This window comes from Leptidea sinapis, chromosome 1 (genome assembly GCF_905404315.1).
Source record: "Leptidea sinapis chromosome 1, ilLepSina1.1, whole genome shotgun sequence".
Lineage (NCBI taxonomy): Eukaryota > Metazoa > Arthropoda > Insecta > Lepidoptera > Pieridae > Leptidea > Leptidea sinapis.
In genome coordinates this window covers 2,523,157-2,542,440 of record NC_066265.1, presented here as the reverse complement: position 1 = coordinate 2,542,440, position 19,284 = coordinate 2,523,157, and the positions used below count along the sequence as shown (strand labels likewise).

The 19,284-nt window shown below is 33.4% G+C and overlaps 1 protein-coding gene across 1 annotated transcript in view; it reads right to left on the bottom strand.

Annotated features, from left to right (window-relative positions):
- Positions 1 to 234: 234 nt before the first annotated feature.
- LOC126968233 (uncharacterized) overlaps positions 235 to 19,284 on the bottom strand; it is a 58,212-nt gene continuing 39,162 nt past the window's right edge. Inside the window, exons 2-7 of the mRNA XM_050813115.1 lie at positions 7,294 to 7,490; positions 6,648 to 6,776; positions 4,864 to 4,983; positions 4,439 to 4,601; positions 3,816 to 3,944; positions 235 to 3,236 (exon numbers count right to left, since the gene is read on the bottom strand). Coding sequence (XP_050669072.1) covers positions 3,017 to 3,236; positions 3,816 to 3,944; positions 4,439 to 4,601; positions 4,864 to 4,983; positions 6,648 to 6,776; positions 7,294 to 7,490 — 958 coding nt within the window. The 3' untranslated portion in view covers positions 235 to 3,016. The remainder of the gene's footprint in view (positions 3,237 to 3,815; positions 3,945 to 4,438; positions 4,602 to 4,863; positions 4,984 to 6,647; positions 6,777 to 7,293; positions 7,491 to 19,284) is intronic.

Below are 19,284 nucleotides of genomic sequence, written 5' to 3'. Positions count from 1 at the left end.
TTGCACAGGATGACGGCTAAGAGTAGGCTGAAGTACCACAGCGAAGCCTTTTGCTGCATTCAAGCAGTAATGTAAACAAGAACTATTTATATTTTGGTTTATAATAAAGTTTTATTAGTAGAATTTTGGGTTTTTCAATACCTATTGTAATGGTAAATTTTATCACTTCTATAAGGCGCACGTTTTGCTCCTCTCGAGATTTTTTCTCATAAGAAAGGTAAATAAAACAATACACATTTTAAAACCTTAAATTATATTTTCACTTCATTTTACGAATGGAACAATACTTATGTATATTTTAAACCTAAGCTTATGTATAAACCTACTAAAGAGTCTAGGCATAATTATAACTTACCTACTTTTCAGTTATAAAAATTACATTAACTACGAGTCAATAAAAATAATTTGGCAATAATGCCATGATCACAAATAATAACAACATTACGACAAAGTATTGGTTTATATTATTTAAACACATGTATCACATTAGTTACCTAAATTGTCTTTTGTGAGCACAATTTCAAACACTACAAGCACGGTTATATTGGGTAGGCATAACATTATTAGGGCGCGACGAATTTTATTTGGCAACACTTATTTGGCTTTTACGTAAGTAAAATCAAATAAAAATTACTGAGCAAAACTGAGCCTCGTTATACAGCCAGACCATTGAGCTACATTTGTGATTAAGTCAATAACATTTAAACCAGGCCATAAAATCTTAAAAAAATAACATTTCAAAAAACAATTTTTCAAATTCCAATTGAATCTAATTTTTAAAATGAATTACAGAAATTAAATGTCTACCCATTGAAGTAAATACTTTTAATCACTAGATATTATTCTGGGATAAGATCTAACTTATAAAATAGATATCCAACTAAAACGAGACACATAAACTTGAATCACCGTGGAGAGAGAAAATGCTCGATACGGAAGTGATACAAAATAGGCGACAAACTTGACTTTAAAGCTTAGCAATTAGTGTTGTCGAGGCCCATGCCTCAATTAATTCTGTAATCACATGGATTTGTAGTTTCATTTTGACAGCACAGATATTAAAAAAATATCGTCTGATAAATCGATGAATGCCCGCTACGTGAAACAAGAGATAGAGGCACGATAGATTCTTGCATTTTAAGAGGGTTTAAGTAGCATCAAATTCAAATTATTTATTCAAAATAGGTTATGAAAACTTAATGAAAGTCAAAAACTCTTATTATGACTAGTATAAACGATCGTAATATGTTATCTTACGACATTATTACGTAAAATTATCGTCCGTAAATCGACTTTACAGACAACCAAGTTTTTGTTTCACTTCCGTTGTGCGTGCAGGTTTAATTAAGTTAATTAATTTATGAACGTCAAATTAAAATTTCATGACATGAATGACATAATTTTGCTTGTAGACATTGCAAAAGATCAATTAGGTCATAATCATAATTAAATAAAAGGGTTATGTACCTACCTATTACACGGTAAGTAAATTAACACTAGGTACTTGACTGATAATCGTGGAATAAAAGTTTTGTATGATGTAGGTATATTTATTAGGTATATATACAAAAGATTTTATTCCATGATAATATTGTATATAACAAATGTATAAATAAACAACTTATTGCCTTTAATATATATTGTGTAAGTATATTATATGTTACAGATGTATAAGAATTATCACATATATTTAAATTATCCTGGATACCATAGCTACGTATAATTTGTATTTACGTAAAACAACAACTTCCAAGTTTGAATTGCTTCGAAACACTGTATGAATAACTAAAAATTGTTACACGTTTACATTACAGATTTTACTTCACATTCGTTTAGATCTAGTATTTGTTTCTCTAACATTCATGTGACAACTGTAAAAAACTCACTGTTCCATAAAAAGTCATTACTGTATATAATTTTCAAAATCTATTCACTACCTACTTACATACCGATTAATTATTGTTTATTAATGGTTATAGTTGTAGGTACCTAATATTTTAGTCATATTTTGTAATCAATAACTAATAATTTAGTGACTTAAATAAAATAGATGAATGAATATAACGTAGCGAAATCCTTCTTATTTTTAATTATGTAAATATTAAATGAATATTTGTCAATATTAGGTAGGTACCTAATGTGAATCATCAATATCTGAACGCAATAACTACTTGACAAATGAACCGGTTGGTTACCTTACAAAGATAGGAGGAATTAACTAGTGCTAAGAATTTGTATTTAATGTGGACTAGAACTCCAAGATGTTTAGTTCGTAAATTAAATTGCTTTTAATAATATCCTTTTTTTTACTTAGCCCGTTATTAGCAAACACAATAGATTGTCAAATTTTTTTTTGGAGTTTATGGCCTGGTATCAAGACCCTTAGGCCAAAGATTGTCAATTAATATGATATTAGTAATGTTGCCAAAATACAAAAAAAAACAGGACATATGCTTGTTATTTACTTTCGAATACGTTTAATTTGCAGCCGTTCTAACCAGATAAGTCAAGATAGATCTAAATCGGCCTTTTATTACACGATTAAGTGTAGTTTCTAGATCACATTGCTATAATGTTATATCTTTAAAAATTATATTTACATAGTTTTATTAATAAACCAATAAATACCAAACGTACATTCATAAATGCAAACATATAAACATAAAAATCTCAATAACAGAGAATTCGTACACTATGTACGTTCGTATTCGTGTTCGTGTCAAGGGCAAAATCTAGCAAAATCATTCAGAAGTTTACCATGACCAGCGGAAGACCAAAGTGAATTTTGAGCCGTGAATCTATTTGTAATGTCTCTGTTTACCGATTTTTTTTATCTACCATGGGAACACATTTTACGCAGCGATTTTTGAACCATAACAGCCATTGTCTATAGAATTCACTGACCATTGTATTAAGTCAGTGGTTGTAGAGTCATTGAATCACATTATGAAACACACATTAAAACTACGCAGTCATTTTAGCCGTTGGCGTCAAATTAAAATCTAAATTGATTGATCTAGCCTTTGCTGCCATCTTGTATTGTGATACAAACAGCAGATGTTTGTTTCTCTGTGGTGTTCCCTACTTTGTCTGTGAATGCGGTGCGTTGTAACTCGCCTGTTGTGGTCAGCTTACATTCTAAAACGCGATAGTTGCATTTTTGTGAACCGCAATTGAACTGTGATGGCACTGCGTTGGGTATGTCGCCCTTCGGTTCTTCTTTGAATGGAGGACAACTGAAAATTAAACTATTGTTAATTTTATATAGTGTATATACTAAATGAATAAGAGATAAAACTTTGACATAGTTAAATAAATGAATAAAATATAAGTGTTTGTGTATTTATGTACGCACGCAAGAATTTATTTTTCTTTGGCGTACTAAAACAAAAATCCTAAAAAAAATATTCCTCGTGCTATTTTACATTTGTAGAAAAAATAATATTGTAATAAAGAAGGTATCAAATACAGATAATAAAATATATTATAATAACGTAATGACATCATGAAATTATTTTATACAATTGGAGAAATATTTTTTTTTATTTTAAACTTATATATAAATTGAAATTATATTTTGAAAATTATTTAATTTTTGTTCATTGGTTGCGGGTCACAGTAGACATAATATAAATTTCAAGAGGCTCTGTAGCTGAATTATGATAAAAATGCTCTAGTTGACCAGCTAACGTCAGGGTGTCAAATTTGCGTGACAATGGGCTCGCGCGTCGTTAAATTTCACTCTCATAATTTTTCCCTTACGCGCCAAAAAGTATAACTTCATGGCAATATTTGTCATTTCTTTGATGCTTTACCTTAATGGAGGAGGAGTCGGAGATCGTGAGAGAGGGAAGCTGGCAACTTCCCTCGATATCGCTAACGATTTTATTGAGCCAAACGTTTGTTCAGGGCTCAGAGGGGCGCCAAGAACCGACGCCATTCCACTGAAACCAAATATTAAATTAATTTTAATATATTATATTTTTTGGTTGCATTTTACATTATACGTTTTTAAGAACTGAATGACCATATTATTAGGCATGTTAATGACAATCAAATTTTAAATGAGATCTTAGATCCCTTATAAGTCTAGATAGACTATGACAGCTGTGAAAACGCCGGAAAAAATTGAGAGAGAGAGAGAACTAACTCCATTTTGAGCAATGCCCTCACACAAACTCAAAGTGTCATGCAAATCGGGAGTGTAAGACGTAGCTTGTCACGTACACTAAATGAATATTATTGGCCTGTTTTTATCAGTTATCTAATAGCAAGAGACTGTATCTAGACGTATAAATTATCTAAGTATGAGACATTCTTATGATTCTTTCTATGTTTTAATAATTTAAAGCAGTTGATTATTTTTTGATTTATAAAATAAATTTGATATTATTCTGAGTTATAATTAATAAAAACTTTTTAAAGTGAGGGTACTTACACAACGGAGTCGCTAGGGACGAGGAAGGGCAAGGGAGGAGGGCAGGGAGCATCAGCCCGCGCCGGTGAAGCTGGCTCAGTCGAGCGCGGACAGCGCGGCGTTTCACTGTCCTCTACCATACCTAGCCAGCCACGGAGAGCACGCCAGAGACTTCTAGGACTTCCTGTAAAATAAATATTGTATTTCAGTATGATTGTATGATCTAAATGTTTTAACTGATTACCTGTCCTATATAATTCAATTATAATTATAAAAAGATTATGACGTTCCGTACAATATACTAGGGCAACAAAACAAATCTTCAAAACGAATCTATGGGATATTGATGCAACGGAACAAAATATATCAGAAGTATAAGTACCATAAATAATTATGGATTTAGAAATTGGAGGGTGGTTAATAATTTTATTAGTTTGTCTACTTACTTGAAAATTTTCTAGTGTTTTGTGGACTCAATGGATAAAAGTCTCCGTGTATCGGACAGCGGTAGGCCAAACGACGTTGTCGGCGTTGCGCAGCCCTCATTAACATGCAGAGAACGATTCCTAGAAATAGGTAACATAATAGAAATAATATATTAGTTTTGTTTAGTTTAAATAATTTAGCTGTCTTTGCTACCTATATGTAAATAATATAATTTAGAAACAAATTTTAAACATGTAATTTTATTATTTAATAAATAAAGTAATCATTATTATAATAAGTATATTTATCATAACATATTGCAACAACACTTGGTAAGCGTCATAAAGCACATCAGTTCGTATAGGGGCTTTGGCATGGGGAGAAAAACTGATAAGAAACTCGGTCTATCTTTTAAATCATAGAACAACTTAGCCTACGTAATATAATATAATACAATTGTAGGTGGCCATGTAAGATTAAAATAAAAAATTAAAGTTAATATTAAAATTAAACGTTCGTGTAGAATGCTATGGACACTACCGGCCTTACAAATAAACTTGGTATAACGTTATACCTAAGAATAAACCTAGAATATACATTTTTTTGCATAATATGTTTGGTTTATTCGGACGTTTAACGTTTCCCGCGTTTATTTGAAAGGCTGAAAGATTTCCAAATGTCAAGCATTTGGAAATCTACAGAATTATCATTGTATTGACAGTGTTGTCAGTGATATAGTCAACATTTTACATATTCTTGGTTTATTATCAGGTATAGCTTTATAGCAAGTTTTTTTGTTAGGACGTACAAGTCCAAATCTTTGTTTCTTCAGCTATAAAACGTTCCGTGACAAGAAGTTCTGCTAAAACAATAATAATTACTCCCAGTATTTGAAACTACGAACTGTACCTACCTACCCCTTAAGAACTGTAGTTTTCATGAAAACCTTTTAAGACATTTCGGAGTTTATACCTCTTACCAAGAATCATTCTATAGGTATCGATCAATTCTAAGAAAATAAATAACAATGATAAATAATTAATACCAATGATATAAATATGTATTAAAAAAAATTATTTCAATATCATTAATTCCTTCAGATTTATTTTTGACGGTAATTAAAAAGGTCTACTGGTTAGGAAACAACTGGAGCCCGGGGAGAGAAAAAAAATGAAAATATTATATTTTAATTTTTACTGAATCTGATTAGACTTTTATAGACCTATATTTTTCTTATTTATATAAAACTTTTCCAAAGTGTTGTAATATTATAACATTCATAAGTGCAATTTATAGACCTGATTAAAAAAGTTATTCCTCTTTGGCGTAATAAAAAAAACCTTAAACAAAATTTTAGCCTCGTGCAATTTTAAAAACGTAAGTTTGTAGAAAAAGCAAATAAAGTATTAAAGAAGGTACTAAAAACAATAATAATGAAAATATTAGTATACCGCATAATTTAGATAAAGAACGTGTAATTATTTTTATATACTTAATTCGAGAGAAATTATTGTTTTTAATTTAAAACTTGTATATAAATTGAAATTTATGTAATTCTCGTCCATTGGTTGTGGTTCAGTAGACATATAAGTTACAAGAGGTTGGATAGCTGAAGTATATACATACGTATAAATACAAATGGTATAGTGGACCAGCTAACGTCAGGGTGTCGTATTTGTGTGACGGTGTGCGCGCATTGTAAAATTCACTCTGATAATTTTTCCATAACGCGCCAAAAGAAGTATTACTTCATAAATGTTTTTGTATTTTGAATTTATTATTGAGAGCCAGTTGTAGTACTTACCAGCTATGGTCATGAGGGCTCCAGCCACGATGCACACCGGACCCAGTACTCGAGAGTTCCCAGTGAAGGCAATACGTGCTGCGTAGTGGTCTGGCTGTTCATTCTCACCGCAACCGCGATATGACGCCGCTGGAAACATCATGAGGCTACTTATTATACATTATAAAGGAGACAACTAGCTTAATTAAGCTTTCAATCAACAGCCTAGCCTTATCGCTGAATAGCGCCGTTTAACTAGCGGCTTGAATGATATTCAGTCATTAGATCAAACAGCTAGGCAAATGACTTGGATCGATGACGTTTCATTACTTGCCTAGCAATTTAGTTCCACTTTCTGCCACCTAGCGCCGAAACTATCCAAACTGTCAAAATGGCGTCGGCAGTGTCGGCAAACAATAAATTTGATGGTGTTTCCCAAAGTTTTCTTAACTGTTATTTTTCCTGCAATCTGTCTTAATAACATTTAGCTGCACTTTAAGTATTTATATTAGGTCGTGTTTGCAGCAGGTCACGGACCACAAAAAATATTAAAATTTCGTATATTACATGAATTTGTTTAGGTGAAGTGCACCGGTCACCAGCTATTTAATATAAATAAATTAACAGTTACTTTACGTAAAAAAATAAATTAACAAATTATACCAACCAGTAAGAACGCATCCCACAAGCATAAAGAGGAAACCAAATATTGGCAGAATGATTTGACAGTTGGCGGCAACAACCACGCCAGCTACAGCCAAACCGCCCTCCACTTTTTCTACGCGCAGGCGGGAAATAGCCGGCGGACATCTTGGCTTTCCCAACGGGGCACGAACTAGAGGCTCGCCAGGAGGTGAAGTTGTCCTGTAAGTAAATAAATAATTATAATTATTAATAAGTTAAGGCATTTGCGTATAGAAGGATCAAATTTGTTTTAGATAATTACTGGTTATCAGGACGCTCATTGTTGCTCAGAGGGCTATCGGAGTTTCCCTCTGATTCGATATCAGAAATGAGAAGATTCGTAGGAGAACCAATGTCGCCGACATATCCTAAATGACTGCGAAATTGAAGTGGCAGGGGGCAGGGCCCATAATATCTCGCCTCCCCAAGATGCACCGACGATATGGTCAAGATAGATCAAGAAGTAGGTTGGATGAGGGTAGCGCAGGACCAATTGTCATGGCGATCTTTCGGGGAGGCCTTTGTCCAACATGGACGTTAACATAAACTAAAAATATATAACATTGAATATTCGTTTGTTTAAAATAGCAAATCTCCTTCAGTTCATATAGGAACATGTTTTAGTAAATATTTAATGTATATAATACAAAAAAGTTATATTTCATTGGCGTAAAAAACAAAAATCCTTTCTAGTGCGAAGAACAGTATGTATAAAGAAGGTTTAAATACAACCAATGAAAATATTATTATACCGCAATATTTAGTTAAATAAATTTTATTTAAAAATCATTTAATGAATAGAATTTTGAAAATGGATTAAATAATGAAAAAATTCACTCTGATAAGTTTTCCTAAATACTATATTTTTAACTAAATACAACATCAATAAATTTAATTTCTGTTAAACTTTGCTAATAATTGAAACTAAAATGGCGGGTTGCGTAGTAAAACTTTGTGAAACTGTTACCGGCAAATCTTCGCCAGTTAAAGCTATTGTTAATGTTACATAGCGACCTGTCAAAAGTTTCAAATAAATATTTGATATTGACTTGAATTTCACTCTTTAACTTTCACTTGCCAAGGAATACGATGGTGCAACACATTCCGCAGTCTATGTTAAAGTCAGCGTTACTGTTAACAAACTACATGGCAGCCTAGCGAAACTCTCTAAAAAAAAAGCGGTTCACTCGATTGTATGAAACGTGCAGTCATTGATAGATTGACAAATGACGGCTAAAATCCACTTCGATTTACGGCCGTTTTCAATAATGTATCTCTAGTTACGGATACATTGCTGTCACCGTTTAATGACAAGATCTTATCTATCCATAGTTATGTCCAATATAGTTATTATTATTATTATAGCTTTATGTCAATAGGTTATTGAAATGTAAGTAACCGTAAAAGGACAGAATTGTCACTAAGGATAGGTTATTGAAAACGGCCGTTAGCTGGATTATACTTCGATGCCAATCGCCATTATGTAATTAATACTATTTCAAACTTACGTCAAATGACTGCACGTTTCATATTAAACTAAATTTCAATTTTTACTTAGGCAGTACCTCGTCTTATTACGTAGTATTAACATCCTCTTTGCTAACTGGATAAGAAACAAATATCACCCATTGTTTAAAAAAAACTGATACAGCTTTGTGTATTCGATCTGTACGCGTCGTTTCCTGTAGTGATGTTAGAAACGTTTATTGTAATGTAAAACAATCGTCAAGCAACATACAAACGGAATGGAATCATAAAGTTTAAAAATAAAACGAATGTGGAAAGATTTGCGTAATGTTGTGGGTGAACTTTGGCGACCTGTTCGCGCGTTTGATGTCGCCTCTAATATCGTGATACAGGCCATAGGAAACATACGTATGCATACATTGTATAAAATATACCGTAAAATGCTGAAACTGTAAATATATACATAAAAAAGTGGCAATAATTAATTCTGCCACGTTTTCTCTTTAAATCTTAACTTTTTCGAAGCGCTGGCAAAATCGTAGAAATTCATGTGTCATTTTGACCTAAGTAATAATTCTTTCTTTCGACAATTTTTTTTATAAGCTGCAATAGCAACTACCTACACTTGAAATTGGAAAAGGAGAAGCTGTGGTTACATTGTCATGGATACCATTCTTATGATGGAGAGCATATAATGTACTATCCAGATCCTCCAGGATTTGAGTCGAAAGCTTTTCCTCTTGAAAAGGAAGGTTTCTTTGGGTTTGTCAGTGGCAATAGAGGGCAAGTTGTGGTACGAGGGTGGTTCTCCATCAACAACGTTTATTCTTTACGTAACACCTAATAATAAGGTATTTTTAAATGCTGATAAGATTATAACACTTGGGAAAATTCATAAAATGTGGGCAAGTATTCTGTGAATTGGGTCGTGTATTTAAGAATAAACAGTGCCAAATGAGCAAACACGCACGTTAAATATATCTATACATTATATATACATTATAGTATGCGTGTTGGTTTTCTTCACTGTCTCAGCCATCTCTGAGCTCAAATTAGGCGTGTACTTTCATACATCCCGGTTTCCGGGTATCCTGTACCGACTGTTCGGTAACTGTACAGCTTTCACACGATTTTATTACTCTGACGACTTCACCAGTCCAGGAGGCTCCGTTGCACAGGATGCCGGCTAGATTATGGGTATCACAACGACGCCTATTTCTGCCGTGAAGCAGTAGTGTGTGAATATTATTGTGTTTCGGTCTGAAGGGCGCCGTATCTAGTGAAACTACTGGGCAAATGAGAATTAAAATCTTATTTCTCAAGGTGACGAGCGCAATTGCAGTGCCACTCAGAATTTTTGGCATTGCATTGTATTGGGCAAGGCGTATCAATTACCAATTCAACTGAACGTCCTGCTCGTCTCGTACCTTATTTTCATAAAAAAATTAAAGAAAAACTGATACTATGCCCACCAAATACGGCCGGCATCCGGGACTTATTATTTAAAGCAAGCAGCAAATGTCTTATTTTATTATATTTATTAGACTAATAATCAATATGTACGGAAAAAAAAGAGAAATGAAACATGAAATTCACCGCAGTGTCTCTATACTCTATGGATAAAGTATATTGTATTCGCGGATTTTTGTTACATTTTTAGGCAAGTGAACACGTTGAAATAAACGTGATCGTTGACGACAAAAAACGTCACAAGTTTTATTTAGCACCCGGCGAGTATTTATTTAATGAATAAAATATTCGTTTTAGACATTCGTGACGCCGCGGCCCTGTCGAATATTTATTTACTCCTCCGTTAACTAAAATAGTTATAGCAGTATAAATATACTTTGAACGTAAGTGGAATAATATATTTCGGGTAAAATAACAAATCGTTTACCGTGTTCCTTTGACCACAAATATGTTTGTCCTAAAAAAATAAAGGCCCTGTATACAGCCCAAATTACCACAAATGGGTATATTATGAACGTTAATGTTACTTCCAGCTAAAACTACGGCTATTCGCCACACATCAGCGTGTTTTCACACAGCTGACTGCAAGTAATGGCGCCATTTTACCGCGTCAGCTGTAGCGCGGCTGAAATATTTTAAACATTGCGCATGCGCTCTGGCTCAATTTTAAAGAATTTTAGAAGAAACAGTAATACGTAATTAGAACACGACATTGGTTTTACAATTCTAAATATGTATTCTAATATATTATGTTAATTGAAAGCATAAATTAATTATAGTTATCCAACGATTGCATTATGATTATAGAAGAACAATACAGAGCTGTTTTAATATTCGTAAAATACGACTCATTGTAACGTAATTGGTTACTACATTGTTAATATGGTCACCCGCGTCATTCAAGTACTACATAAATCATTCGTATTTCATAAAATTAAAATTATATTGACAACTAACGCCCCGTTGTAGTAATTAAAATTAGTTGTTGTTAAGCTAAGGCCAGTTTCTCGCTGTATTTTGTGCCATACAAAATCGGTGCGCTAGGTAGAGAGACACGTTTATGGGGTACTGCACATAAGGGTAATCAACGAGAACCCTGTCCTTAATAACACTGTCTGTCCTTCTGTGTCTTCTCATAAACTGTAATTGTTAGACAGCTAAATGTATGATAATGTGTATTAATAACACAAATTAATGATGCTGGACTCGTACCTGCGGCTTCTCGCGTTCCGTGTGAGTGATCACTTTAAAAAAAACACAAATTAAAAACAAACCAGAATATTTTTTATTCAATTAGAGCATTAGTTACGAGACTATCAGCTTAATCCAAAATATAATAAAAGAATAATATTTAAATAAGTTTTTAAATATACTCGATTACAAGAAAACTCCTTTAGGTTTATTGGCAAAAACAATGTCGTTAAAAACAAAAACCAGAAACATTAAAGAAACCAAAATGGCGTTTTACAAATAAGTCACCATGCAAATAAAAAAACACTCTTAGTATAAAGTACAGTTTATATGACCGTTTAGAACAGACCAGTATTTTTTTCAAAATTAGTATTGAACTGAAAAATATTCAGTACCACAGAAGTAATTCAAGAATATGTATTAAGTACCTACTGTAGCCACACATTGTTTATGGCGATGATAAATTTAATTGACAGTCTGTTAATGACGTTGTTTTTGCATCGTCAAAATGTATTATTTTTATGAGCTTTGCACAATTTATTTTGATTAAGAGCAGCATTGCACTGTCAAACGGAAAATAATTAAATTTTATGAAAATAGGTTTTGTATTCGATATAATATAGACGTCACAACTACAGAACAAAATGGCGTCGAGCGTTTTCGTTAAATTACGCGCGAATATTTGAAAAAACTACAGTTGATTTTTTGTGGTTTATCAAATATCTTTGTTATTTTTTTTTCCAAAAATCGGTGCACAACAGCCAAATACCCCATGTTTATACATATAAATGTTTCATCATTTATTTTTAGTCATGGGTATACATAAGATATTACAAATCACAATAATAGTTCTCCATTCCTTGCCCGCATGCTGTTGCGTACAAATAATAATAAATAACAAGTCAAAGAAATATACATATAATATACACAATGTCAGTAAATTGATACCTAAATAATAGAAATTGGTAAAAACTTTAGTTTCGGTTCTCTAGATTTTACAGAAAGTTTAATTTATTGTCACGGACTTGTAAAAAAATAAGGACTCCGTGTCACATTACATAACAGTGTAGCACCAAAACAAGCTGATTAACGTGTAAATAGAAATACATAGCCCCACGCACACATTTACACTACTGCAGGCCGATAGGCGGCCATTATGAGAATTGTCATCGTCTGTGACAGATCAGTTTGCGTCACAATAAAATATTTTAAAAACGCCGTCGTGCGTTGTTAAAAAGTGTAAAACGATACTATATAAGTATTTGTGGCCATATATGATTATTTAAGGGAGAAAAATTGTGTAACTAGTTTCCCCCGTAACCGCACACATACTAGCATAACGGTGCTTCACTTGCTAATATCACGGCGTGGAGTCCTTCTTTTTTTACTCGTCTATGGAAAGAGCATGATGTTATCATGATAATATGTCACTCGAGTTTGTACATCGTCTACGTGATGGATTGCTTATAATAAATAAATAATTGTGGCCTCCACTAAAGTTCCATAGACAGTATTAATAGATGTTTCATTCTAGATAATAATTTGAGTAATTAGTTTTAAACAACTTTATTTTCATTAAGACCTAGTGTCATTTACATGAAAAAACATTTTTATCGAACTTCAAAAAAGGAGGAGGTTCTCAATTCGTCGGTATGTTTTTTTTATGTTTGTTACCTCAAAACTTTCGACTGGGTGAACCGATTTTGATAATTATTTTTTTATTTGAAAGCTGATGCTTCCCATTTGGTCCAGATCTGACAATGGCATCCATGAGAAACCCATAAAAGTCTTAAATTTGCTATACGTATGTGGACGACAAATTTGCGAGTAACTCAATATCGCGCCAGCCGATTTCGATGATTCTTTTTTTATTGTAAAGGATATACTTCAAAGGTAGTTTTGTGATATTTTGATTAGTTTCTGATAATGGAATTACAGTAACGGTGCGATCTGTGGCAGAATTTCCAACTGTCTGTAATCAAATTGCAAAACGCTTAGTTCATTGCTGCATTGTGAAATTTAATCTACACATATTTAAACAAATTGTTACTTAGTGTCCTTAAAAAATAGCATGGCATAGGGCCTATATTATTTAAAAAAGTTCTTCTCGTCGTCACTTCTTGTCATTTCACGGAACCAATTCTGGCATTTCGTCAAATCACTAGATTTGTTTCGAGAAATGATAAAACCGTGTTGTTATTTTAACATCTTCCGAGATATCACCAAATCACTGTTTTTATCATATCCCTGCGACATATATAACATTTTCACCTATATTTATCCCCTTATTCATAATAGTCTGCTAACTTAAAGCATTGCTAATTCTCACTCTGTCTTCTTCTATTGACCTTAGTCAGAATGAGAAAAAACACTCCTTAGCGGCTGTTTAAAGTTAGCGGACCATTATGAATAAGGGGGTTGATGTTTAAATTTTATGATAGCATTCTAACATGTTAAGATGCCGAATACATGGGATGTTTTATCGTTTTATTGTCACACTAATAAGGCACCTGTCACACAGATCTCGGCACAGGCGTCACCTATTAGTAGCTGTTTATTCTGGCATTGACTTCACTCAGCGGGAGTATCATTAGCGACTTCAGACAGCACAGAAATAGGATGTCGCGTCGCACCATTGACGAGGGAACACTCACCGAATATATCCTGTGTGATTTTAATGATGACTGACAGATTCTGGTATTTACGTTATTCTTTTTACGCGTCATGGATAATTTAACGTTTAAAAACTAAATACAATTTATATACATAGGCACTAAGGATTGAACAAACATAATAAAACAATTTAAGTGTCCTTAAATTATAGATAGTATCTACTTAGTCTTAGTGACAGAAAAATATCTGGCCGTCCACTTAGTGTTCGTCCGAAAAAGGTGGTTAAAGCAGTAAGGGAAATAATTCGAAGAAATCCTGTCCGGAAGCAAAAGATTGAAATTGTTTAACATGAGAAATAAATTTGTTGCATATTAACATGATCATGTTTGGAATGGTTATTTATTAATAAAATCTTTTATTGAATATAAAATATTTGTTAAGTTTAATATATGCTAAGAATATTAGTTACAATTTTTGAATATGTACATTAGAATTTTGTGATGTACATTGAACATTATCAGTATCATTATTTAATATTATTAAAGTAATAATTGGTTAGAGTGAGAGAGGAAGAGTCTGCCTACCGCTGCCGTATGCGTGAGAGAAAGGGAAGTCAGACCGACTGGCGTCGTAACGCGTTACATTACGAAGCGGTTTAGCCTCTCATAAAATTATTACTTACTTAAAAACAGATGTGCTTTTATTTATCTCTACAAATGTGTTTGTTTATTCTCATAAGTTTGTTTTTTATGGAAAAGGAGTACAAACGAACGTATGGGTCACTTGGTGTTTAGTGATCACTGCCGCCCATATTCTCCTGCAACACCAGAGGAATCACAGGAGCGTTGCCGGCCTTTAAGGAAGGTGTACGCGCTTTTTTTGAAGGTAACCATGTCCTATCGTGACGGAAACATCACTCAAGGAAGCTCATTCCACAGCTTTGTAGTACGTGAAAGAAAGCACCTTGGAAACCGCACTGTGGAGGACCGCCACACATCCAAATGGTGAGGATGATTTCCTAACTAGTGGCGTGTCGTGCGAAAGTGGAATTCAGCGGCAGGAATCAGGTTAAACAGCCCTTCGGAACACTCCCCGTGATAGATGCAGTAGAAGACACACAGTGAAGCGGCGTCTCTACGCAACGCTAAGTCCGGGAAGAAGTCGCAAAAAGAAGGTTCACAATAAAATTATTGGAATGTAATTGTCGATTGTGACGACATATTATAAGTAGTAAGTAATAGTAGCTACACTAATGAGTTCATCGAGTAGACAGCGCCGCGCCCCGATGCAGTCTAAAGGATATCTGTTCAAAGCTAACGACCGGAACATAAACGAGGCAACACGGAGACGTGGTATAAGCTTTACTGAATTAATTTATTGGAAATGGAACACAGCACGTTTGGAAGTGCGTTTATCGAGTGCGATTATTAACATTATTTAATATTAATTGATTTGTAGTTAGTAGTAGTTGTGAAATGATGACTGCAAAGTTTAAAAAGGTTTATTGTTATCCAAATGTTTTGAGTTTTCTTGAGTGTTAATTCTGCCAATATTCGTCTTCAAACAATTCGACACGTGTTTCGCCTCTACACGAGGCATCCTCAGGAGATGTTGACTCGCCAAACTCTGGCATGAGTCTCGTTGGCGGAATTAATACTCAAGAAAACTCAAACCATTTGGATAATTATGGATTTCCGCAAAATAACGCTTACTTCAATATTTTTTTTGGTTTATTGTTAAGGATAGCTTTATTTGACCCCACGATACAGTCTCGAACTAGTGCACCTATTCATTGGCAATTTTAGTCATCTATACTGATAAATAGAGTCCCGTTCTTTCCTTCGGTAATACTGCGAAAGTACTGAACCGATCGGAGTGATACTTATACCGTTTAGTATACAAAATATATTCTAAGATGTGGCGATTATTTATCCGGAAGCTATATGTTTTTACTTATAAATACCTGTATATATCAGTCAATGATATTCCATTACATAATATGACGAGTCGTACAATGAGTGTGCGCGGGGTAATTAAATTTATATGTATGTATAGGTATTTTTAAGTAAAAAAATATACTGTCCGGATAAGTCATCACCATAAATTATGTAAACCTTCTCCGCAACACGCTGCTTCTAATGTTATAAGTATTATTCCGATCTGTTCAGTAGTTTTCGCAGTACCGAAGGGAGAAACAATTCTCCATTAATTATTTAAATCAACGTTAACGATGTAGTACTATGGCATAGTTATTCCACGAAATATAATAAAGATGAAATAATAATAATATTGAAAAAAAAAATTGTTCTTGTTTGATACATAATAATCTTCTTAATATATATTTAAATACGTTGTTTGTCCGCGATGGACTCCTCAACTAATGAACGGATTTAAATGGGGATTACTTCATAGAGTGCAGTTTAGTCCAAGTTGTGAGAGATATGATAGTTTTTTTTTTTCGATTTGGGACCCATTATAATTTTTAATACCAATATTTGTTTTGTATGGACATAACATTTTCTGTGAGAGAATTTATTGACGCACGGTTTGACAGTTCTGCTGTGAAACAATTCCATTATAGTTAACAACAGGGAGCAATGACGTTCTATACATAACATAGAACGTCATTGACAGGCAGCATATTTTACAAAATAATTCTTGGTGTTATGAAATATTATTGACAAATTCATAAAAAAACAGCATTTTATTTATCACACACAGAACAACGTCTGTCAGTCAGCTAGTATTATATATTTATGATGTTACTGTTGCTATAAACGCCGGAAGCGAAGCCAGTTCGACGAACGATGTACCGTTGTGGTTTCAATTTACTTGTTAAATTAGGTACCTACCTATCTATTGAATTATCTCATACAAATTCATTTGTTTATGGGTAGAGTGTTTAAGTAAGTGATAATAAAGTTGCATTCTCGAAAGTTATTTCCGGGTTTTCCGGGTCTTAAGAATTTTAATTGATAAATTCACTTGATAAGGAATGTTGCTGAACTTAGATAATTTATACATCTAGATAGAGTCTCTTGCTGTTAGACAACCTATAAAAACAGGCCGGGAATTCATTTAGGGTATGTTCCTATATGCACTGCGAGCACTGCACAGTGCTATCACTGCACTGTAGAAAAATTCGTTCCGTTATGAACTGCCAGTATACTGTCGCAGTACCCTAGGGAAGTATATGACGTCATAAATCGCCGCCATATTCTACTGTGAGCACTGGCGTTTTCGAGGTAAGGTAGGTACTCGCAGTATTTTGATCACGTGATCAGTCAAAACCATTAGAGTGCCTAAAGTTTTGTAAACAATACCTACAGTTTAATCCCAAATAATTTAAATTTGTCAGTACTCCAACAACAGTTTTTTTAATGAATTAGAAAACTTTAATACACTCATTTGAATGCTGCGTCATAAAATGCGGCTGACAGTATACGGGATTGCGTTTCGTTTTAAATAGTAACCAATGTAACTGGCTATAAAGGAACGGCTTCACAGTATACTAAAGTAACTAAGCGGACCATTATGAATAAGGGGGTTAGTGTTAGTGTGCGTGCATTGCTCAAAATAGAGGTAAGTTTTAGACGTTTTTACAGCTGTCATAAATGATCTAAGTTGGTGAAGCGAAAATTATACGCTTTGGTTGTAGTTTTGAAAAAATTATAAATAAATGATAGTTTTGTATGCAGGTCATCTCCATAACGCTTGAAACTTAAAAAATGTTTGTGATGATTTTGTTACAGTGTTAAGCTTAACTATATGATTAACTATTGTAGTTTTGAATTTGTATTGAAGTTAAGACGTTAATACACGCCAGTGACCTTGCTCATACGGCGAGAACAGGTGACAGGAGTATGATTTGTTCTCTTCTCTACTCTTGTGCATCCCAGTCTGGTATCCAATTAGTAGTTTGTAATAGTCCTGACAAAAAGCCTGACATTTCTTTAAAAGTCCGGACTTTTAAGTTGATCTCGTTTACATTTCGTTTCTTTCTTTTAAATAAGTTACTATATTGTTGTTGTATTACTATATTTCATCTAATTAAAAATAAAATCCTGACAACTTACAGAGCCGGTAAAATCCGGATATATCCGGCCGGATGGTCACCCTAATAATAAAAGTAGTTTTTTTTGCGTGCAACATAGAGTTGCTAAAATTTTTGGGTATATACACATATGTTTAATATATATTTGGTATATATACAGTTATGTGTTAACCAAAGGCTTACAATATACTAGCGACCATACTATACCTACTACTATATACAAACAAAGGGTGAAAGACAGAAGACATCCCTCTAGCAAATATGAGACAGTAAAATAGAAAAGGTAACCCAATCTATTGTAACTGCAACCGATTTTGAATGACAAGTCATAAAAAGTCAGCCATGCTTGGCATTAGTTCCTTAGTATTTTGAATATTAAACTTTTACCATTTGGTAACTCAACTCAAAATTGGTAATGCATCATCGGGCTGTCAGCTCGTCTATACTCTAGTAGATTCTAACAGCCGTTCCCAATATTCAGTCTATCTCTTACTTGAGATTAAAATCGTAACTATGTTTGACTTTTCTGTCCCAATTAACTTATCGACGGTAACTCCGACGGTATCCGTACACGATGTCTGTCAATGGGACGATGGTATAGCTTACCAGAGATAGAAGTTTGTATGAAAATTGCAATTCACGCGTCCCAATATAAGGCGACTTATCGGCTATATTGGGTCAGCTACAGATTATTGACAGCTAATTACTGACAGTAGAAGGTAGTAATTTATCTGTAGATAGTATATTGGGAACGGCTGTAAGTCTATTGTTAAACTGTTCTAATTATATTAGCAAGGTTATTTTGTCAGTACATTGACGTCAAAAATGATAATTTATCTGTTTGTAAATATAATTTAAAAGGTTTATATGAAGTATGTTTATACTATAATTCTGTACATATTTAACAAAATACCAAAATGACTAATAAAGGTAAACCTTTTTTGCTATTGTTATGGAGTTTTTAACTCCATTAATTTTAATAATTGCCTAAGTTTTTGTTTGCTTTGTAAATATTTTAGCAATTATTAGTCTTAAAGTTTCTCCAGAGGAAGTCAATGCTTTTTGTCAAGGCCACAGCATAAATAAATGTAGTTAAGGATATAAGAAGACGTGGTTGGCGAACTACGTTCATGCACTGATAAATTTAAAAAAAAGTTTATAATTACGTTCATTGCAAAT